General features: G+C 42.0%; 1 protein-coding gene across 1 annotated transcript; it reads right to left on the reverse strand.

The window, feature by feature from the left end:
* Window positions 1-1,529: 1,529 nt before the first annotated feature.
* On the reverse strand, window positions 1,530-23,065 carry camkvb (CaM kinase-like vesicle-associated b). Its single transcript, XM_062987055.1, has 11 exons — window positions 22,979-23,065; window positions 5,529-5,630; window positions 5,235-5,366; window positions 4,866-4,940; window positions 4,482-4,620; window positions 4,281-4,401; window positions 3,987-4,062; window positions 3,750-3,886; window positions 2,946-3,024; window positions 2,774-2,861; window positions 1,530-2,136 (listed from the first exon to the last, which is right to left on the reverse strand). Exons 2-11 carry the CDS (start codon window positions 5,621-5,623, stop codon window positions 1,840-1,842), a joined length of 1,239 nt encoding a protein of 412 aa, XP_062843125.1. The 5' UTR covers window positions 5,624-5,630; window positions 22,979-23,065; the 3' UTR covers window positions 1,530-1,839.
* Window positions 23,066-24,387: the final 1,322 nt, after the last annotated feature.

Below are 24,387 nucleotides of genomic sequence, written 5' to 3' on the forward strand. Positions count from 1 at the left end.
GCGCGCTGCTCGTCGGCTACGTTCGCTGAGGTTCGTATTTACAGGAGGTTTTCGGGTCCCGTCATGCTTTCCTGAGCACGAAGTCGTACCACTTCCGTCCAGATTCCTTTCTGTGAAGTTTATTACTGACCATAAAATCATTCTGATACGGACAAAAGTATTGGGACGCCTCTTCTAATTATTGAATTTGTGCTTCAGCCACGACAGTCACTAAAAGGTTTAATAAATCCATTATATAAAGGAACTGATTTGCAGCAAGTGTAGGGAAGGACCTTTTCTGTTCCAGCATGAAAAAAGCTGCACAGAGCCCCGACCTCATCTCCATTCAACAGCTCTGGGACGAACCAGAACATCAACTGATCGATCAGCGCCCATCTGTACAAACACTGTTGTCTATTTTTTCTATTGATTTCTGCATTTTCTCCCTTTTTCCGCTGCTGAGGGTCCCGGTTGTGTTAGAGGAGGGTATATTTGCCTGTTCCACGCCCCTCGACCCCTTCGTATTCGCCGCGCCTTGGCGGATTCGCACACGAGGCGCCTCAATCTGCTAACCAGGGTCCTTACACAGTGTTTGAAGACCCCGCCCACTTTTTATTACAACGGTCATTTTCCCACCCAGCAGACTTATGGCCAATTTTGTTCTGTCTGCCAACTGTGCCCGCTAGATGGCGCCCAGCCTACTGGTGTGCTGGAGAAATGTCCCTGCCCCACCTGTTCACCCATACACTGCCTGTCTGTCTGTCTTTCTTTCTTCCTTTTTTTGTCTGTCTGTCTGTTTTTTTTTTTTTTTTTCTTCCTTTCTGTCTGTCTGTCTTTCTGTCTGTCTGTCTGCCAATTGTGCCCGCCAGATGACGCCCAGCCCACTGGTAGCAAACCTGACATTCAGAATCTCAGCCCTGGTGTGCTAGAGGAATGTCCCTGCCCCACCTGGGTGACCATATGCGGTCATCTTTTTGACTAAACGTGCACAAATTCCCATACACCGACATACGTTCTAGCTGAAATGATCACATAGAGGGTCGCTCTGTTTTAATATTGTTTGTTTTTTAATAGGACGTCCAACAAGCTGATGGTCAGGCGTCCGAATACTTTTGGCCGCATGGTGTGTTAATCTGTATGGATTAATCAGTTGTGTCTACAAAAATTATCTAAAATTAATTATTAACAATAATAATAATAATATTAGTAAGAATGATAATATAAAAAATTAATAAAACTACAACAAAAACCATGTAAATATTGCTTCTAAAATGATCTAAAAATAGTAATGAATTATTATTTATTTACACTGAGCAGATCCTTATTTTAATTAGATTTATTAGTTTAATTTTAACTGGTTTATAATTAAATTAAAATTATTTAGATGTTTAAATTATAATTAAATTAAAATTGTTTAGATGTTTAAATTAAATTAAAATTATTTAGATGTTTAAATTATTTAAATGTTTAGAGTTAAAATTATTTAACTAAAATCTATTTGATACCAAAATATATTAATAAAAAAACAAGCTCCTTTACAAATGCTCATAAATAAATTAGAATAAAAACACACTAAAGCTAAAATAAAAAAAAAAGATGATGAAAACCGCGGTGCTGCCGTACGGCTTCTGAACTCGAACCATGAATCCGTGATCATCTGCTGTGCAGTGCGGTGTGAGTTCTTGAGGTTGGTCGGCTCAGGACGGTGACGAGACTCGGCGGGACGGTGCGCTGGAGCTGCTAACGTTAGCGTGAGAGGAGAGCAGGTTCAGGGAGAACATGCTAGCAGCTAATGTACAGAGCTCAGGGGTTTAAACGCGGGAAAATAAAGAGGAGAAGGAAGGAGGAGAGAAGAAACGTTTAACCGTTCTGTTCGTCTGAGCTCGGTGAGCCGGCCGCCGCCGCGGGGGATTCACCGTTACACTGCGGTGAGGGAGCGGCCACGCCCTGCGCTCCTCCCGTAGCCTCTGCGGTAGCGGGCGCCGGACCAGCAGGGGGCGCCGGGGCTGCGGGGTCTGCGGGTGACGACGCCTCAGGTGGAGCCGGGGGGTTCTCCTGCGCCTCTCCTGCAGGGTTCGGGGCGGGGCCGGGGCCGGCGGACTGCTGGTGCTCTGGTAATCTCAGGCGCTTCATGATGGTCGTCACTCGAACGGCTTTCTGAGGAAACAAGCGAGAGGAATCAGGACGACCTTCAGTGTTCAGGTTCTAATATTTAACGCTGGGATTTTATATGTTTGTTTCTTTTAGTCTGCTTCTTTTTTCATTCTTATCTGTTTATTTCTTCTATTTCTTTCTGTCTGTCTTTGTTTGTCTGTCTTTCTTATTTTCTATATTTCTGTCTGTCTGTCTTTGTCTGTCTGTCTATCTTTCTGTCTGTCTTTTATTGTCTGTCTGTCTGCCTTTTTTTTCTTTTGGTCAGTCAGTCTCTCTTCTGTCTTTCCTTTCTTTCCTTTCTTTCTGTCTGTCTGTCTTTCCTTTTCTTTCTTTCTTTCCTTCTGTCTGTCTGTTTGTCTGTCTGTCTGTCTGCCTTTTTTCTTTTGGTCGGTCCGTTTGGTCGCCCAGTTCTGGCCACACAAAACTGGTTCCATATACGACAGGGTCCAGGTTCTTTATCAGACATGGGTGGCAACCCTAACTGATGCCCCCATCAAGGGTGGATTCTGCCCCGGACCCAGTGTTTTATTAGGTGGTGAAGAGCCTGACAGAACCCAAACCAGGGTCATTAAACGCATTAACAACAACAACATCACAATGTCATCGACATCCCAGGTTAATCAGGTCTCCATTCATTTACCTTCCATTTAGCTTTAGCGAAGTTCTTCTCCATCTGCGCGCACACGTTCTCTTTAATGTTCTTATCTGAAGCAGCGTTTCCAGAGATCCTGTCAAATCAAACAGAACTTCAGACATATCCACTTCCCAAAACCTCAGCAGAACATGTGCTGAAATCCCAGCAGTTTCAGTACCAGTCGTGGTTAATGGCTTCCTGCGCCGTGAGTCTCTGATCCTGATCCACCTCCATCAGATGCGACACCAGACTCTTCGCTTCAAAAGATAAAAGCACAATATAACGTTCATACCAGAGAGAACATGTTAAAGATCACTGACATCATCTGCTTGGGTTACTATAGCAACCACAACATCCCAATCATACCGAACCAGTACAAGAACCGAGACCAAATGTCACATTACATCTGTCTGTTCTGTCTTTCTGTCTTACTGTCTGTCTGTCCTTTCTGTCTGTTCTTTCTTTCTTTCTGTCTTACTGTCTGTCTGTCTGTCTGTTCTTTCTTTCTTTTTGTCTGTCTTACTGTCTGTCTGTCTGTTCTTTCTTTCTTTCTGTCTTACTCTCTGTTCGTTCTTTCTTTCTTTCTTTCTTTCTTTCTTACTGTCTGTCTGTCTGTCTGTTCTTTCTTTATTTCTTTCTGTCTTACTGTTCTTCTTTCTGTTCTTTTTGTCTGTTCTTTCTGTCTGTCTGTGTTCTTTCTTTCTGTTCTTTTTTTCTGTCTGTCTGTTCTTTCTTTCTTACTGTTCTTTCTTTCTTTCTGTCTCTCTGTCTGTTCTTTCTTTCTTACTGTTCTTTCTTTTTGTCTGTCTGTCCTTTCTTTCTTACTGTCTGTCTGTTATTTCTTTCTTACTGTTATTTCTTTCTTTCTGTCTGTCTGTTCTTTCTTACTGTCTGTCTGTTCTTTCTTACTGTTCTTTCTGTCTGTCTGTCTTTCTGTCTGTTGTCTCTGTACCGAGTTCAGTTCTGATTGACTCTGAATCACCTGAGTCTGAGATCTCGTCCCAGTACGGGGAATCGAACTCATAATCTCCTGCCAGGATTTTACGGAACAGGTTCTTGTCATGGTTTTCGTAATCGTCGTCGTCGGCTTCTTCGTAGAACGGAGGATTCCCAGAGAGTCTGAGAGCATGGGGACAGGAAGTGAGGTCAGACGTGTGTGGGTGGTGCGGTGAGTGAGCGCATTATAAAGACAGAACGGACGTGTGACTGATGGACTCACAGGATGTACATGATCACGCCCAGAGCCCAGCAATCCACCGGCCGCCCGTATCTCTGCCGTCCAACCACCTCCGGAGCTACAACACACAGAGACAGACTCACGCTTTTAATGATTCTTATTTTAATATACGTTACACTTCCAAAAGTGTACGGACGCCTGAGCGTCAGCTTCTTGGACGTCCTGAGTGAATTTAAACGCTCATCATGAGCCAGACGTTCAGCTCAGGATCCAAAATAGTTCATACGATTCAATCAGCTGTAAAAATGATGTAAAATCAGCTGTAGCGCCTCTTACCCAGATATTCCGGAGTCCCACAAGGCTCCTTAATGAGTCCGTTCTCGAGCTTGGCCAGGTGAAAGTCGCTGATGACTATTTTGGAATGTTTCAGTCGGTTGTAATAAACCAGATTCTCCAGCTGAAACGAACACCAGTAAAAACAAAGTGTACAGATGTTCTTTATTGGTTCAGTGTTGCCTGCTGTTCCGCGCTGTTTACCTTGAGGTTGCGGTGCACAATGTTGAGGGAGTGCAGGTAGGCCACCGCTTCCAGGACCTGCCGGACCACGTTACTGGTGTCTTTCTCTGAGTAGTAGCCCTGATCCAAAATCCAGTCGAACACCTCGCGGCCTGTAGCGCTGCAGAGTAATCAGATTAGAGCCGCATTTATATTATATATATCTACAAAAATAACATGAAATATTTATCTCATTTATCATCAGGTCATTAATATAACACGTTTGGTTCCTAATCAACATAAAATACCTGTTAAAGTATCATGTAATTACAGTATAACCAAATGTAAACATCTACCTACACCAGGGGCGTCATTACACCCCATTTACAGGGTAAAGAGTCCCAATAAAATCATTTATTCACTCACAGCTCCAGGAAGAGGAAATATTCCTTCCTCGTCTCATAAACGTCCACCAGCTGGAGAATGTTGGGATGCTTCACCCTACAAACATCATCACATTTATTACCCATAATCCTTTAGTTCTTTCTTTCTGTCTGTCTGTCTGTCTGTCTGTCTTTCTTTTTTCTTCCTGTCTGTCTGTCTTTCTGTCTGTCTTTCTTTCTTCTTTCTTTCTGTCTGTCTGTCTTTCTTTTTTCTCTCTGTCTGTCTGTCCATCTTTCTTTATTTCTGTCTGTCTGTCTTTCTTTCCTTCTGTCTATCTGTCTTTCTTTCTTTCTTCCTTTCTTTCCTTCTCTCTGTCTGTCTGTCTGTCTGTAACAGTATGATAGTTCTTACATTTTCAGGATAAAAATCTCGTTTTTGGCGGCCTTTCTCACTTTCCTCCCGTCTTTCTTCATGAACTTTTTGCAGGTGAACATTTTGGACGTGGTTCGGTCCTTGGCCCGAAAGATCTCGCAGAACTCCTCCCTGTACATAAAAATACATTTGAATAATTATATCAATTAATTAAAGAACTGTGAGCGTTCTCATCATTTTTGGATCTTAGAGAATCTGCAGCGTGTGCTGATCTCATTACCCTAACTATAATCAGGTTAATATAAAGTTTATACTGGATATTGCGGCGCTTACGATTTAACGATCTGTCCGAGGTCGTATCTGTCGCTGATATCGGTGGGACTGCTGTAGTCCTTCTTCTCTCCGAGTGTTAAACAGCCGAACGGCATGGCGCCCCTGCAGAGAGAGAAAACACACAACAGAACAACAGTCGTGTTGATGTTCAGGCAGAAATCAGAGGCAGGAGCTAAAATGTTACCTGAGCGCATCAGTAAAAATCACTGAATTATTTTTAGTAAACCAGGTTTTGAGCTTCTAATGCATTTATGAGCTCGGTGCTGCTCTGAGCTCTCCGTCTGTGACTTTTTCATACTGGTTGGAATGAAATAAACGCACTGTATGAGTGATGTTACATAAAGGCATCCAGAAACCCGAATAAATAAATAAATAAATAAATAAATAAATAAATAAATAAAAGAGACGGATCAGAATAAAGCACAATGCTACAGCGATCAGAACCCTGCAGGCCGAATCCATTGACAAATGATCGCTTAAAAACGGTAGCAGTGCCGGAGTGTCGACAGGTTTTTATTTATTTATTAGGATTTTAACGTCATATTTTACACACGTTGCTTACATTCATGACAGAATCAGTAGTTACTTGTTACACAAGAGTCATCACGTTAAATTTAACATCAAACACAGTCATGGACAATTTAGTCTTTGGACTGTGGGAGGAAACCGGAGCTCCCGGAGGAAACCCACACAGACACGGGGAGAACATGCAAAGTCCACACAGAAAGGACCCGGAAAGCTCGACCTAGGAATGATACCCAGGACCTTCTTGCTGTGAGGCGACGGTGCTACCCACTGATCGATACGGAGGAGCGATCACGGCAGAGCGATCGATATAAACGACGACGACGCGCCACTGATGTGGAGAGTCGAAAACGCTTAACGACCCGGGAACAGCAAAGTACTCAATTATTACTGATCATAAATATAAATAAACTCTCTAGTGCTGAGATGACCAACCTGTGGTCCAAAAGGAAAATACTGTAATCAGTTTTACTACAGGCTTAATCTTCCCATTTAAACCCGTTATTATTATAAGGAAAAAGCTTAATGTGGCTTAATGAGCTGATATAACGACCCAGGAACAGCAAACGTTTCTCTTAATAATTACTGCACATAAATACTTTATACTGCTGAGAGTACGTGTACAGTGTTTCAATGCTGTATCTGTGTTGTATTTTGTTTAACCCTCTCGACCCTGCGCTCTGACCACAGCTTCCAAACAAACTGGGATAAGCGAAGAAAGGATTTAATTGTACTGTACACATGTTTCTGTATATATGACAGATAAAGACGTTCTATTTCAGCAAAAGAAAGTTTATTTATTATGCCTGTGTATGGGAATTTGTGCCCACTCAGGAAAAAGAGAATTTGTATGGCTGGCGTCAGTGGATGTTCAGGTTTGTTCCAAAGCCGTTCAGTGAGGCTGAGGTCAAGGCTCTGTGTTCTGTTCTTTAATCCGAGCTTTTCTTCATGTCTTTATCAGAATCTTTATTACGTATATTATAAATCTATATTTATTATATTGTTTATTATATTATAAATGTGATTTATGTTTATTTATCATTTATTTTTTTATTTTAATATTTTTAATTCTTTAATTATTATTATTTTATTTTTTTTATTATTTAGTAATTTAATTTATTGTAATATTTTAATTTATTTCAATAATTAAATTCTTTTTTTATTATTTATTTTTATTATTTAGTAATTAAATTTATTTTAATTTATTGTAATTATTTAATTTTATTTTATTATTTATTTTTATTATTTAGTTATTACATTTATTTGTAATTATTTTATTTATTTAATTATTTTGTTATTATTATTTTTGATTATGTAGTAATTTAATTTATTTTAATATTTTAATTTATTTTAATTATTTAATTATTTTAATTATTATTTGTTTTTGATTAGTTAGTAATTTAATTTATTTATTTTGTCACCTTCAGACTTTGACTTCAAACTGGAGAAGAATAAAACCAGAAAAGCTTCTCCAAAACTGTGGATCAATTCTAGACCAGAATAAAGGAAGCAAAAGTGAAGGAAAACCGTCTGAGAATAGTTTTTGTAAGATCGTCCTCCATTATAGATGATCTGAGGGTCTGAGGGTCTCACCGGGCTGCAGATATCCAACACGTCACTCCCCAACCTAATCAAACTCTGATCCGTGTGTGTGTGTGTGGATGTGTTGTTCTACCTCCACACACACACACACACACACACACACACACACACACACGGTGCTCTGTGGAAACGTTTGAACCTCCCACCCTCAGTCTGTGCTCTCTCCCTGTGTTGGGTCTGGCTGTCAGATCTGTTCATCAGTCATTCACGTGTCAGGAGGATTCGGAGCAGCGGGTTCGAACCTCATGCTTGAGCGCAGGACGGATCGCAGCTCCGTGTTCACATGAAGTTCAAAACTCACGGACCTCCATCAGGTCTCCTCAATTCAGTAAATCTGACTGAAACACCTTTGGCAGTTCGCTCGCAGTGCAGGTCCCAAGCCAGGAGTGGAGGGAGGTCTGCTACAGAGGAGGTGAAACTCTCAACAATCAGGTACAGGAATACGACCAGAATGGGAGGAAAAAGGGGATAAATGCAAAAATTAATAAATAAGTAAATAAATAAATAAGTAAGTAAATAAATAAATATGTAAGTAAGTAAATAAATAAGAAAATAAGTAAGTAAATAAATAAATAAGTAAATAAATATGTAAGTAAGTCAATAAATAAGAAAATAAGTAAGTAAATAAGTAATTAAATAAATAAATAAGTAAATAAATAAGTAAGTAAATGTAAAAAACTTTAATTAATTAATAATAAATAATAATAAAAACCATAATAATAACAATAAATAATAAGTAAATAAAATCTAATAATAATATTAACTATAATAATGAAAAAAAAATGTAATAACCCTAATATAAAAAAATTAGTGATAAAAATAATATTAACAACAATAACATTAATAGAAATAATAAATTAATTATAATACTTATATATAATATTAACTATCATAATAACAGCAATAATAATTATAATAGTAATAATTATACTTATTATTTGTAGTATTATTATTATACATTTTTGTTATGATATAATAATATAATATATTAATATTAAATTTAATGCAATACTATAATAATAGTAATAATAATTATTGTTATTTCTATATTTTATAATAATTATTATTATTTATATAATATATAATACAAACTAAAATATTAATAATAATAATTGTTATTATTTTTATATTTTATAATTATTATTATGATTTATATAATACAGTACATTAATATTAACTATAATAATAATTATATTTTTTATGCTGATTTATGCCGTAGAAGTCCCTACGTATGCTGAAGTTCCACTGTATATTTTTTACATGATTAAACTCTCGTCTGATTGATTCCTTCACACCTTCACCTGTAATCACTAAACCCAGCCGTACTTCACCATAACAGCGCTTTAACACGCCCGGGATCAGGCCGATCTGCTCAGCGTTTGAGAGATTTAAACCCGGCACTCGCGTCTCATCATCTTCACGTCGCCGCTTCTGCTGTCTCAGCTCGGCGTTTTTACTGCGCCCGATAAAAGTGGCACCTGGTGAAAGATCTGAAGCTTCGGCGGGGGATAAATTACACCGGCGCTAAGTCTTAGCAAGGCGAGAGCGCTAACGGAAGACGCCGTCGGGCTGCTGACTCGAGCACAGAGCTGAAGGACAAACGACCGACCGCAAAGATGAACGACGCTCGGGGGGGTCCGGCTACGAAAGGAACGTCTTTAACTGACACAAAAAAGTGCTTTTATTTAAAATACTGCGCTAATCCAGCGACACCGACCGCAGATTCATTCACTCGTTAATTTATTCAGTTTCACTCCTGTGGTGGCATTTGGGCGAGCGTTTGAATCACAAGGGGGTTTGGAGATGCCCACATGTCCTACTTTCAGCCGATCCCTGCTCTGATTGAGGAGAACGAAGCTAACCCACGCCCCCTCCGACACGTGGGCAGCAGCCGTATGCATCTTATCACCTACACTTTGACGAGTGCAGTGCAGCTCAGCGTTGTGTACGGAGAGACACACCCTGACAGCACTCTTTTCTCATCTCTGTGCAGGCGCCATCAATCAGCCAGCAGTCGTAATTGCACCAGTCATGAGAGAGAGACCCCATCCGGCTTAGTTCCGCCCATATATGAACTACAGGACAATCGTTGTTCATGTGGCCGCTCAGCCTTAGCCGGTAGGCAGAGCTGAGATTTGATACGATGTATTCGAGATCCCAGCTCTGGTTCCAGCGTGTGTTTTTACCTCTGCGCCACCTGAGCGGCATCTGTAATCACTTCTTCACAGATTTGCTCAACGTAGTTTTATGGGATGCGGTGTGGCATTTTACCTCTAGAAAATCATCATGCACGTCGATAAATGTGATTGTTTTAGCATTAAAACATACTAACAACATTTAATTCTATAGATCTTTGGTTTAAATTAACAGTTTTTGGGGTGAAACGTAAAGCTCAGCACTAGAAGGATGCTAGTTAGCCCGTACTAGCTGTAATTTATGACGAGAGCTGGTCGCTGTGCATCAAATTCAGCTCTTTATTTTATAAGTATAAAAAAAAAAAACACAAACAGAAATTCATTCCTTTTCCAACCCAGTCGAAGCCCTTTAAAGAGAAAATCAATAGCACACGCAGTCGCTGACGTTCTGAAGAGCATTAATGGCTAACTGGATCGAATTCGCAGACGCTAACGACCCCTAATAAAACCTCGTAGCTCACGAAGCCGAACGACAGCCGAATAAATATGGTTTTTATTAAATAACATCCTCAGATTGATCCTCCGGAGCGCAGAGCCGGGCGGCGATGGATGTTCAGAGGCTCTGAAAAGCAGAAAGTTTGAGAACTAACGTGAGTCAGAGGTTAGCCAGCAGAACTAGCGCGGAGGCGTTCACCTGCACTTCTGCTTTTTCACCGGAGGCCTTGAGCTGCTTTTTTGTCTCCATTTATTTATTTATTTTCCTCTGAGTGACCCGCAGCTCGAATCACCTGCAGAGACGCAGAACCGGATTCAGCTCGTCTGTAAGAGCTTCAGGATCGTCAGTTCTGATCATCCGGCACAAACAGCTCCGATTTACAGCAAACCAGAATAAAATCATTAATAAAAACTCTGAAGATCTGAACCGACACGTGGGATCTGGACGGGTTTCAAATCACCACATTCTAATAAACACACCGTATGGTCAGAAGTATGTGGACGCACTGCAGTTCCTCGGGGAGGAGGAAGCGAGAGATTCAATTATTTTTGTCACACTTGTTGCTACCGAACCAAGCGTACAACCGGAAAATCTGCACCAATCTCCACCATGCCGCCGTCACAGGATGCCAGCTTTCTAACAAATCACTTATTAAAATATCTGCCATGATACGATAGTTTTGTTGTTGTCACGTAGCAACAACAGCTCAGCCGGCCGAGCGCCGAAGCATCTACAATCATCTGTTCATGGTTAAAACGCTCGTCTTACATGCCGAGCCACCTCACACCAGTCTGAGATCTCACTGAGATCAATTCTCAATGCCATGACGTTATTACTGACTTCAATGGTATAAAGCACACCACCACTGGGCTCTGGAGCACCCCAAAAAAAAAGGTTCTGCTTCTTATTTGGTTTGGATACCAGAAAAAACCTCTACCGCCAACTGTAAGGTGCCATTGCTGGCTAAAGTGGTGTAAAGCACATCATCATTGGGCTCTGGAACAGCATAAAGCTTTTACTTCTTGTTTGGCGGATACCACAAAAAACACTGCTTGCCCAAACTTCTCCCACCAACTGTAAGGTGCCATTACTGGCCTGAGTGGTGTAAAGCACATTACCATTGGGCTCTGGAGCTGCAGATACTCATTCTCAAAAGTAAATAAAAAAGGTTCTGCTCCTTGTTTAGTTTGGCGGATACCAGAAAAAAACTCTACTGCCAACTGTAAGGTGCCACTACTGGCTAAAGTGGTGTAAAGCACTCCACCATTGGGCCCTGGAGCAGCATAAAAAAAGCTTCTGCTTCTTGTTTGGCAGATACCACTAAAAACACTGCCTTCCCAAACCTCTACCACCAACTGTAAGGTTCCATTACAGGCCTGAGTGGTGTAAATCACACAACCATTGGGCTCTAGAGCAGCAGATACCCAGCAGCAGCAGAAGCCTGCTTGCCCAAACCTTTACCACCAACTGTAAGGTGCCAATGGGGTGGCGGTCTTGAACTGTTTTTAAAATTTTTGATATCTGGATTTGAAAGTCTGAACCCCGACTTGTGAGGTTACACACTGGCTCCTGTGCCCACTGTGCCACCCTGTTATTCCTTCACAAACTTCATATATTTTTGCCCTAAACTCTGGTTGATTTATTAGCGGGAGACGCGCCACCCGTCCGCTGCTATATATAAACGTTTATTTCTTCGCGGGTGCCGTGAGATGTTTTTCACAGCCCCTCATCCTGCACGCCAGACTACAGAGCCCCGAACCGAACGTGTGAACCGCCGTAGCTGAAGAGGAATCATCGTTAGCGCAGAATTAAAAGCGTTGTCTGATGCTAACGCGACGTGACACGCGTGCATTACAGGACACGGAACAGCACGGCGTTATTTTAATAACACGTAACGCTCTGAGGTGGCGGCGGGCGGCGTGAGGTAAATGATCCACCGTGAACGCGGTCACTTTGAAGCGGAGGGGGGGAGGCCGATACAAAGCAAAGCTCAGCGTTCCTGCTGGTTGGATGGTGGCAGCAGAAAATAGAAATAAAAAAAATACCTTGTTTTTAAGATCCTGGTTTTTATGTTGCTAAATTTTCAGGGTTTCCGTAATAAAATTTAAACTTTAAATTAAAAAAACACAAATATACACAATAAACGGCCAAAATCCCACCACTGTGGTCTCAAGTTCAAATCTCCAGCCGTGCTATCGACCAACTGTTCGTCTGGGTTTCACTGGCGACGCAGAAGTGCGACCTCTGCTGTCCGCTCAAGGCACCTTCACAGAGGGCAGAGCGTGACCCTCTGTACGCCATACGGCTCTCTGTGAAAGCCTGTAAGGTGCACACACGCTGAAAGGGGCATGAGATAGTCCACAGCTCTCCTCGACCAGCGCGGGTGTGGTCCAAGCGGCAAGGAAGTTGCAGTGGGGTTATTGGTCGTGTCTTCTTTAAGGTTGCAGTTATGCTAGCTGTAGGCGTTACATGTCAGTAGCTAACTAGCTGGTTTAATGTAAGTAGCTGCTAACTAGCTGGTTTAATGTAAGTATAAGTATTGCTTTCTCCACACATCAATCCATACATTCATCTATCCATCCATCATCCATCCATCAATACATTCATCTATCCATCCACCATCATCCATCCATCATCTATCCATTCATCTATCCATCATCCATCCATCCATCCATCCATCATCATCCACCATCCATCCATCCATCCATCATCATCCATCATCATCCACCATCATCCATCCATCCATCATCATCCACCATCATCCATCCATTCATCATCCATCTATCCATCCATCATCTATCCCTCCATCCATCCATCCATCCATCATCTATCCCTCCATCCATCCATCCATCATCTATCCATCCATCTATCCATCATCCATCCATCCATCCATCCATCTATCCATCATCCATCCATCTATCTATCCATCCATCCATCCATCCATCCATCTATCCATCCATCATCCATCCATCAATCTATTCATCCATCTATTTCTAATGTTTTTATGCGGTTTTTTAGGTAACAGGTAGTAAAACTACACCAGTGATTCTGTAAGTGGATGGTTTATAGAAATGGTCTCAGCGTGAGAACCAGTAGAAGAACATCCTGGACCTTCTGGACTCTTTAAGAATCAGATTTTCCATTTCCGAGCCATTATTGTATAAAATTTCCTTTGATTTGTTTGATTTGACTCTCAAACTAAACCCCTCTCAGCGTCTCTGTACTCCACAGTAAACCAAGCCCTCTGTCTGGAAGTGCCGGGGTTTATGGGTAACGGAGCGGGGTGCCGCTGTAATTAGATTGGACGTGGCTTCCAAACGCATTAGCGCTCACACTCAGTCAGTCCGGGTCTTAAATTCTGGAGACTGGCTCGGGCTCTGATGTACAGCGCTGGCTCGTCCTGCCACCTCGGTGCCAGCAAGAGAAACACGCCGAGCCAAACCGCTCCATCATCTCAGCGGTAACTTCTGAGCGCTGCCACGATTCTAACCTTCACATCCTGAGGCTTAAATAGCGCTAATTAATGAGCACTTATAACGAGGTTTTATTTTTTATCTGGAACAGAATCAATTAGGAAACTGTTCTGCATAATAAGAGATAAAAATCAGAAGATAAACGAAGCTGAAGCTAAAACACTTAATACAAAATCTGTATAAAATATATTATCAATGCTATCAATATATATATATACAGTGTATCACAAAAGTGAGTACACCCCTCACATTTCTGCAGATATTTAAGTATATCTTTTCATGGGACAACACTGACAAAATGACACTTTGACACAATGAAAAGTAGTCTGTGTGCAGCTTATATAACAGTGTAAATTTATTCTTCCCTCAAAATAACTCAATATACAGCCATTAATGTCTAAACAGCCGGCAACAAAAGTGAGTACACCCCTAAGAGACTACACCCCTAAATGTCCAAATTGAGCACTGCTTGTCATTTTCCCTCCAAAATGTCATGTGATTTGTTAGTGTTACTAGGTCTCAGGTGTGCATAGGGAGCAGGTGTGTTCAATTTAGTAGTACAGCTCTCAAACTCTCTCATACTGGTCACTGAAAGTTCCAACATGGCACCTCATGGCAAATAACTCTCTGAGGATCTTAAAAGACGAATTGTTGTGCTACATGAAGATGGCCAAGGCTACAAGAAGATTGCCAACACCCTGAAACTGAGCTGCAGCACAGTGGCCAAGATCATCCAGCGTTTTAAAAGAGCAGGGTCCACTCAAAACAGACCTCGCGTTGGTTGTCCAAAGAAGCTGAGTGCACGTGCTCAGCATCACATCCAACTGCTGTCTTTGAAAGATAGGCGCAGGAGTGCTGTCAGCATTGCTGCAGAGATTGAAAAGGTGGGGGGTCAGCCTGTCAGTGCTCAGACCATACGCCGCACACTACATCAAATTGGTCTGCATGGCTATCACCCCAGAAGGAAGCCTCTTCTGAAGTCTCTACACAAAAAAGCCCGCAAACAGTTTGCTGAAGACATGTCAACAAAGGACATGGATTACTGGAACCATGTCCTATGGTCTGATGAGACCAAGATTAATTTATTTGGTTCAGATGGTCTCAAGCATGTGTGGCGGCAATCAGGTGAGGAGTACAAAGATAAGTGTGTCATGCCTACAGTCAAGCATGGTGGTGGGAATGCCATGGTCTGGGGCTGCATGAGTGCAGCAGGTGTTGGGGAGTTACATTTCATTGAGGGACACATGAACTCCGATATGTACTGTGAAATACTGAAGCAGAGCATGATCCCCTCCCTCCGGAAACTGGGTCGCAGGGCAGTGTTCCAGCATGATAATGACCCCAAACACACCTCTAAGACGACCACTGCTTTATTGAAGAGGCTGAGGGTAAAGGTGATGGACTGGCCAAGCATGTCTCCAGACCTAAACCCAATAGAACATCTTTGGGGCATCCTCAAGCGGAAGGTGGAGGAGCGCAAAGTCTCGAATATCCGCCAGCTCCGTGATGTCGTCATGGAGGAGTGGAAAAGCATTCCAGTGGCAACCTGTGAAGCTCTGGTAAACTCCATGCCCAGGAGAGTTAAGGCAGTTCTGGGAAATAATGGTGGCCACACAAAATATTGACACTTCAGGAACTTTCACTAAGGGGTGTACTCACTTTTGTTGCCGGTGGTTTAGACATTAATGGCTGTATATTGAGTTATTTTGAGGGAAGAATAAATTTACACTGTTATATAAGCTGCACACAGACTACTTTTCATTGTGTCAAAGTGTCATTTTGTCAGTGTTGTCCCATGAAAAGATATACTTAAATATCTGCAGAAATGTGAGGGGTGTACTCACTTTTGTGATACACTGTATATATACACACAGATCAGCCATAACATTAAAACCACCTCCTTGTTTCTACACTCACTGTCCATTTTATTAGCTCCACTTACCATATAGAAGCACTTTGTAGTTCTACAATTACTGACTGTAGTCCATCTGTTTCTCTGCATGCTTTGTTACCCCCTTTCATGCTGTTGTTCAATGGTCAGGACCCCCACAGAGCAGGTATTATTTAGGTGGTGGATCATTCTCAGCACTGCAGTGACACTGACATGGTGGTGGTGTGTTAGTGTGTGTTGTGCTGGACTGCTGGAGTTTTTAAATACCGTGTCCACTTACTGTCCACTGTTAGACACTCCTACCTAGTCGGTCCACCTTGTAGATGTAAAGTCAGAGACGATCGCTCATCTATTGCTGCTGTTTGAGTCGCTCATCTTCTAGACCTTCATCAGTGGTCACAGGACGCTGCCCACGGGGCGCTGTTGGCTGGATATTTTTGGTTGGTGGACTATTCTCAGTCCAGCAGTGACAGTGAGGTGTTAAAAAACTCCAGCAGCGCTGCTGTGTCTGATCCACTCATACCAGCACAACACACACTAACACACCACCACCATGTCAGTGTCACTGCAGTGCTGAGAATGATCCACCACCTAAATAATACCTGCTCTGTGGGGGTCCTGACTATTGAAAAACAGCATTAAAGGGGGGTAACAAAGCATGCAGAAAAACAGATGGACTACAGTCAGTAATTGTAGAACTACAAAGTGCTTCTATATGGTAAGTGGAGCTGATATAATGGACAGTGAGTGTAGAAACAAATATATACATATGTGTGCGTATATGCGCCCTCAGGAACCCAAACACAACAAGCATCTGCACTCCCACGAGGGGCTGAGAGTCCCCGGGCGTCGGTGCGGGACTGTGCTGAATCGGTGTTATTATGTCACTTCCTGTAACAGAATGGAGAGCCGGCGGTGGGGTGCGGAGCGGCGTTAGAGTGGGTGAGAGAGAGAGACAGAAATAGAGAGAGAGAGACGTGAGTCAGCGTGCTGATGGGGTCGGAGGGCGAGGCAGTGGGAGGTGGAGAGCACCGCGGGAGAAAGGTGTAGAGCTGCTCCGGTGGAACGAGGGGACGCCCACGCGCCCGTCCTCTACACCGAAACGTGTACCCAGCACCTCTCAGAGCGGATCTGTGAAAGCACCGCCGCGGGGGGACCGGTACAGACGCTGACAAAAATTAGCATTCAATCAGCTCAGTGGTTCAGGTACTAGACTAGTAATCAAAAGGTTGCTGGTTCAAGGCCCACCGCCACCAAGCTGCCACTGTTGGACCCCTGAGCAACCCTCAATTGCTCAAATCGTGTTCAGTTATAATCAGAAGCTGCACAAATGATTCACCTCAGCAACCAAATTCTACACAAATTATTTACTTTAGTAACCAAATTCTACACAAGTGATTCACCTCAGCATCCAAATTCTACACAAATGATTCACTTTAGCATCCAAATTCTAAACAAATGATTCACCTCAGCAACCAAATTCTACACAAGTGATTCACTTAAGCATCCAAATTCTACACGAATGATTCACCTCAGCATCCAAATTCTACACGAATGATTCACCTTAGCATCCAAATTCTACACAAATGATTCACCTCACATGATTCACCTCAGCAACCAAATTCTACACAAATGATTCACTTTAGCATCCAAATTCTAAACAAATGATTCACCTCAGCAACCAAATTCTACACGAATGATTCACCTCAGCATCCAAATTCTACACAAATGATTCACCTCAGCATCCAAATTCTACACGAATGATTCACCTTAGCATCCAAATTCTACACAAATGATTCACCTCACATGATTCACCTCAGCAACCAAATTCTACACAAATGATTCACCTCAGCATCCAAATTCTACACGAATGATTCACCTCAGCATCCAAATTCTACACGAATGATTCACCTCAGCATCCAAATTCTACACAAATGATTCACCTCACATGATTCACCTCAGCAACCAAATTCTACACGAATGAATTAGCCAAACAGCTCAATTCTACGTTATTGATTTAGAATTTGGAGCGCCCCTCTTCCCGCCTGTATTTGCTAACAGGTGGGTTAGACGCCCCCCGTAAATTTACTGGCACTAGCGCCGCTTTATTTCCGCAGCAGCTCTGTTTTCTTTACACGCTAATCTGACGGTCCTGCTCCCAGCCCGGTGTACCACCTGTACTGTGTTGCCGTGGATACCACATCCTTCAACGATGCTGCGCGGTGTAACAGTGCAGAGCCAGAGAGAAATAAGTCAGATGTTTTTTGGGGGGGGTGAACGCTTTGTTATGTGTGGCTAAATTTAGGCGCTTCTGCTCTCGCCGCGGCCTCTAAACAAGAAAGCAAAACGGCGTAGCGTGTGTTTTTTTAATCCTGAACGTTGGGCATGAGAAGCGCGGGCAGATCTCGTCATGTGGGCAAACTGCAGCATGGAGGAGGCAGAGATGCACGCTCAATAAACGTCTGTAATGAAGGGTCCAAAATACTTACAGTACGTCATAAACTTGGCGTCAGACATTCTAGTCAGTAGTTGTGTTACGAATTCAGTCAGTGGAATAAACGCCGACTCAGCATGCATCAAAATCACGTTTTTACATCATGCCAGCCGCCTAGTGGGTACAGCTTTAAGCTCTCGATCAGAAAACTGTGGGTTTAAATCCAGGCTCGGCCGTGCAGCTACTGTCGGGCCCTTGAGCAAGGCCCTTAACCCTCTCGGCTCCAGGGCTGAACCTGCACTCTGACCCCAGCTTCCAAACGAGCTGAGATACACAGAAATAGAATTTCATTGTACTGTACACGTGTATCTGTAAGTATATTACACTATATGACCAAAAGTATATGGACACCACTTCAGGTTTAACTGAGCGATGATTTTTATCTCAAGCACCAACATAAAGGCCTGGAGTGGAGGAACTTTAGTGACCAGTGAACCTCTTGACCCCAATTAAAGATAATATTGAGCCAGGCCGTCAGGTCCCGGGTGTCTACAAACTTCTGGAGTGTCACGTAATGTAGAGTATGTATACACTGAGCACTGGGACCATTATATTTGGTCACCCATCCGTGCGGCCCCTCTGCATCATTAAGTCTCACAGCAACGATCCAGTCCACCGACCCCAGTCTGACCAGTTCCTGATGGGAGGGCTGGAACTGGTGGATGGACTGGGGGTCTCAGGCCTTTATAGATTTCAGAACGCGCTCTTAAGGTCACTCGTGCAGGAGTAATGAACATGGATTTTACCTGCTCGTACAGGGCAAAGAAAGAAAAAGAAAACGATGGGGGACAACGGTACTGGGATCAGGATCGCTGCTTGAATCCTGGCTTTGCCATGCAGCCACTGTTGGGCCCCTGAGCAAGGCCCTTAACCCTATTGACTCTGGGGGGTGCGGTACAATGGCTGAGCCTGCGCTCTGACCCCAGCTTCCAAAAAAACCTGGGATATGTGAAAAAGAATTTACTGTACAGGTTATTATTACTGTTATTGTTGTTATTATTATTTATTATTATTATTAGTGTTTATTTTTATTATTATTAATATTGTCACTCATTATTATTATTATTAGTATTATTTATTATTATTATTATTATTAATATTATTGTTATAATGATAATAATTATTATTAGTAGTATTTATTTATTTTTAATCATTATTATTAATAATGCTATAATTTTTTTATATATTTGAATATATATATATATATATATAATTAAAAATAATCATTTTTAAATTATTATTAGTAGTAGTACTTATTTAGTTGCAATCCTTATTTTTATTATTTATTTGTAATTATTATTAGTAGCATTTATTTATTTTTAATCATTATTATTATTTATTTTTATTGTTATTATGATAATGATTATTAGTACTATTTATATATTGCTATTATTATTATTATTATTAATGCTATTATTGTGTATATTTTTAATATACTGTATATATATATTATATATTATTATTATAATATATTTTTCATTAATTATTATTTTTTAAATTATTATTATTATTTATTTATTTATTTATTTTTAATCATTATTATTATGAAATAAACCTTCGAGCTGCTCACGCTGCAGTTTTAGTGATTGTGGGCAGAATGTTGCAGTGAACGGTAAAGACGGTCCAGTAAATCAAAATAACCATCAAACACAAGCACACACACAAACACACAAACACACACACACACACACACACTGCAGTTTGTTGTTGTCACTCTGAGCCTCTGTAGCAGAGTTTAGTTTAAAGATGAAACAAATATGGTGATGCGGTGAAACCTGAGCGCCCGGCACCAGATCTGCAGCGGCGGGCCGAGTTCATGTGGGCGTGAAATATTAATCCGCCTTTCATTTAAAATTCCCCTTTAAATTCAGCGTGGGGCGAAGCTTTGAAGTCCTGACGCCACCGCTGACCCTCCGAGTCCAGACTCTCCCTCTCTGTACCAATCTCTCTATAGGAACTCGACTGATGTGCCAGCGGGAGCTCAGTGCTGCACTAGTGATCAGAAGGTCCACGGGTCGAGTCCCAACACCAAGCAGCCACTGTTGGGCCCCTGAGCGAGGACCTTAATCCTTACTTACTTACAGGCCCTTAAAATAGTTTTTTTCAATAGGACGTCCAACAAGCTCGTGGTCGAGCGTCCAAATACTTTCGACACCTGAGACACTAGTCAGGTTTGTATCGAGCCCGGTCTCTCGACTCATCTCCGTTGTCACTCGAGTGCAATAACCCACATCACGCCCAATACGAGGCGGAACCGTGAGGCTTAGCGTCACCTCCCTGAAGCTCAGTGTCAAAGCTAATCTGCTCCTTCTGCGTCTCCTCCGTCTCTCCACCTCACAGTCTCGTCTCCTTCCCGTCAGTCTCTCAGAATTTAATAAAACTTAAAGTCGTGTCGGTGTGAGTAACAGACTCAACTCTCCATCACTGTTGAACTCCTCAGTGCTTCAGGTCATCACCAGGAGCCACGGGCACCACGGGCGGCGCCTCGTTCCTGCCACAAGGTGTAAAATGAATCCTCACTGTCGTCCAGTAAAAGCCAACACCTCGTCCTAAAACCTGTATCTACTGCACAGTGTGACAGGAACTTAATCTACTGGTTCAGGTTCCATTGGTTCCAGTTTTCACGGCAAAGATTCCAGTTCTAGTACCACAGCACGGTTTGTTTAGTCTGTAGTGATTAACCTTTCTGAGATGGAACCAAAACTTCAAGTTCCAGAACCTAAAGTACCTCTTTAGGTAACAACATTTCTTTCTGCACCAAACCAGAAAAGGCACCAGTTGCAATACCAAAGGTTCCAGTTAAGAGGCATACTAGCCAGCATGTTTTTATTATTATTGCTGTTTTAGTTGTTGTTGATATTATTATTATTAATATTAAATAAGAATAAATTATTATTTACTATTATTATTATTTATTAATAATTATTAGCATAATTATTGTAATCTTATTATTATTAATGATTATTAATTATTACTTATTGTAATTATTATTATTGCTGTTTTAGTTGTTGTTGATTTTATTGTTATTATTAGTTAATTATTTATTTATTACTGTTATTATAATAATCTTATTATATAATTATTATTATAATTATTATTATTATTAATTATAACATTTTCATTTTTAATAAATATAAATAAATATTTTTATTATTCAAAATATTATTCATATATAAAAAATACTTTGGGCAGTATAGTGTATGTGGCCACAGGTCCTGATTAGCCAGTGACCAGCACAAAGCCCCAACCACAACCCTCCTGAACAGCTCTGAGATGAACTGGAGCACTGACTGTGAGTCAGGCCTTCATCAGACATCAGTACTGTAGCAGAACTCTCTTATGTCTGGAGACTTTGTGCTGGACGTTCCATGATTTCAAACCTACATGTTATTGTTTTAAAGGTACTTCTGACCTGGACTGGAGGTTTGTTTGGGGTCAGTGTCCTGCTGTAGGACAGTAGTGACCACAGTCCAGTTAGACATGGACCACAGGGAGCCTAAACTGCTTGTCTGCAGTTAATAAGCTAGTACTGTATGGATAACTATGTGTGTTAGCATGAGAAAACAATTAAAAGTAAAAACGCTAGCTTTGTGTGATTAGTTGTTTTAAGTCGTTTAATCTGGAGCCAAAATAAAGTGATTTTAGTAACAACAGAAGGTTAAAAACCAGCTGGAAATAAAAAATAAAACTGTAAAAGCCAAAAGGAAGCAACACCTACACGGAGCCAAACAGCTGAGCAATTAGCATTAAGCTAACGAGCTCACAACAAACTCACCGCCAAAAACCTTAATGAATGTAACTCACCCACACACACACACACACACATTCATACACACACACACTTACACACACACACACATTCATACACACACGCACACACACACATTCACGATATACAACAGCACCAAACCCAGCAGTACTGTACACACACACACACACACACACACACATACACATACACACACACACATTCATACACACACACAATATACAGCAGCATCAAACCCAACAGTTATGTACACACTCACTCACACACACACACACACATGATATACAGCAGCACCAAACCTAATAGTACTGTACACACACACACACACACACACACACACACACACAACACACACTTACACACACACATTCATACACACACGCACACACACACATTCACGATATACAACAGCACCAAACCCAGCAGTACTGTACACACACACACACACACACATTCATCCACACACTCACACACACACATTCATACACACACACACATACACATACACACACACACACAATTATCCACACACTTACACACACACATTCACACACACACACACATACACACACACACACACACATTCATACACACACAATATACAGCAGCATCAAACCCAACAGTTATGTACACACTCACTCACACACTCACACACACACACACACACACACACACACATGATATACAGCAGCACCAAACCTAATAGTACTGCACACACACACACACACACACATATCTCTCAACGACATAAATCTCTATAATGAGTGAGTGTGTGTGTGAGCATCATTTGCTTCAGTGTTTCTCTTCAATCAAAAGCTCATATTAAACCAGCTGGTTGCAATTACAAAGTATTGTTTAAAATCAACCTGCTAGTTTTAAATGATAAAGCTGGTATAAAATTAACCTGCTGGTTTAAAATCAACCTGCTGGTTTAAAATTAACCTGCTGGTTTAAACGATCCTCTCGGGAACTTTGAGCGTAAAAGCGCGCTGTCGGCTGAACGCGCCTCCTGGCCGCAGCGACCACATGCACGGTGCAGCAATAAAAAAGTCTCAGAAAACTTACTCGTTTGCGGTGGAACGCGGCTAAGAAAAGGGTTCGAGTCCCCCGGGGTCCGTGAAGGGGGCTGAGACCGGGGTTGGTGACGATTTCCCGCCTGTTACAGCGCTGAGGATCTGAGCGCTCGGTACAGATGTTCCTCCCGAGTTGCGCTTTTCGCTCGATTCCCATCTACAGTGTTACAGCGCTGCTGCTGCACGGGGGGGGGGGACTCACTGAGGGAGAGAGAGAGAGAGAGAGAGAGAGAGAGAGAGAGAGAGAGACTCACTGAAAAAGAGAGAGAGACTCACTGACAGAGTGAGACAGATGACGCAAATGTGCGCTCCTGGTTTGCGCACCTTACCTTATCCAATAAACAAGCACACAAGCGCACTCCGGTGCAGATGACCCACCTAACATGCACTGTGTGCACTGTGACCAAATTTATTTATCTGGTCACTGTCGGGGTGGGTCCGGTGCTACCCAAAACGCCTTCACAAGCTATAGGGAACACATCAGGGATGTTGAACTGGCATCTCATCCAAGATTCGAGTTCTTGACTCACGATTAGTGAATTTTGGATCTTAGATCTTGGATAAGACGCCAGTTCGTCGCCCTGTTTTGCATTTTTTGGAAGTTGGAAGGTAACTGCTGCATTTGCAACACCACATACATGAAGAGAATGTTCCAGACTGTGCAATGACCAGACCAAGAAGTTGCATTTCCTAAAAAAATAAAGGGTGTAAATGTAAAGTAAATTTTTAAATTTCTTTAAATTTCAGAAACATCAGGTGCAGTATTTACAGCTCCTGGGCTGGAAGATGCTGGAATAGTCGTATTAGTAACGCCTGTTACTTTCCTAGCTCCTCCAGACCAGAAAGGACTCGCCCGGTAAGCCCGTTGGCGGCTGATTTAGGCGGGTCTGCAGTGCCACTTCCGTGGAAGACTGGCATGGCATCAATCTGCCAGCCTAGATGCCTGAATAAAGCAAAGTTGGCACTTGTTAGCACTTGACATTAGCAGATGAGAGTCTGGTGAGACAAAAAGTTTGCGACGCCCCCAAATCGATGAGTTCCTTCTGATTCAAAACCACAGACACTATAATTTGTAGTGTGTCTGTGGGAACTTGTACTCATTCAGTTAAAAGAGCATGCCTGAGCTCAGGCACTGATGTCAACCAGCAATGCCTGGGTCACATTCACTCTTCTAATTCATCCCAAAGGTGTTCAATGGATTTGAGATCAGGGCTCTGTGCAGGCTTTACCCACAGGGGCATGGTCATGGGCTATTTCCCTGATTTAAATTAAGCTTTTTTGGGAAGCATGTGTTGTGTTGCTACAGTTTGAAATGCAGGACTCAGTGCCAGCTTCAGTGCCAGCTTCAGTGCCGGTCTCATGACTCCTTGTTTTCAGATCAGTGAAGCACATCCGTGTGGA

The sequence above is a fragment of the Trichomycterus rosablanca genome, chromosome 24 (genome assembly GCF_030014385.1).
Source record: "Trichomycterus rosablanca isolate fTriRos1 chromosome 24, fTriRos1.hap1, whole genome shotgun sequence".
Classification (NCBI taxonomy): Eukaryota; Metazoa; Chordata; class Actinopteri; order Siluriformes; family Trichomycteridae; genus Trichomycterus; species Trichomycterus rosablanca.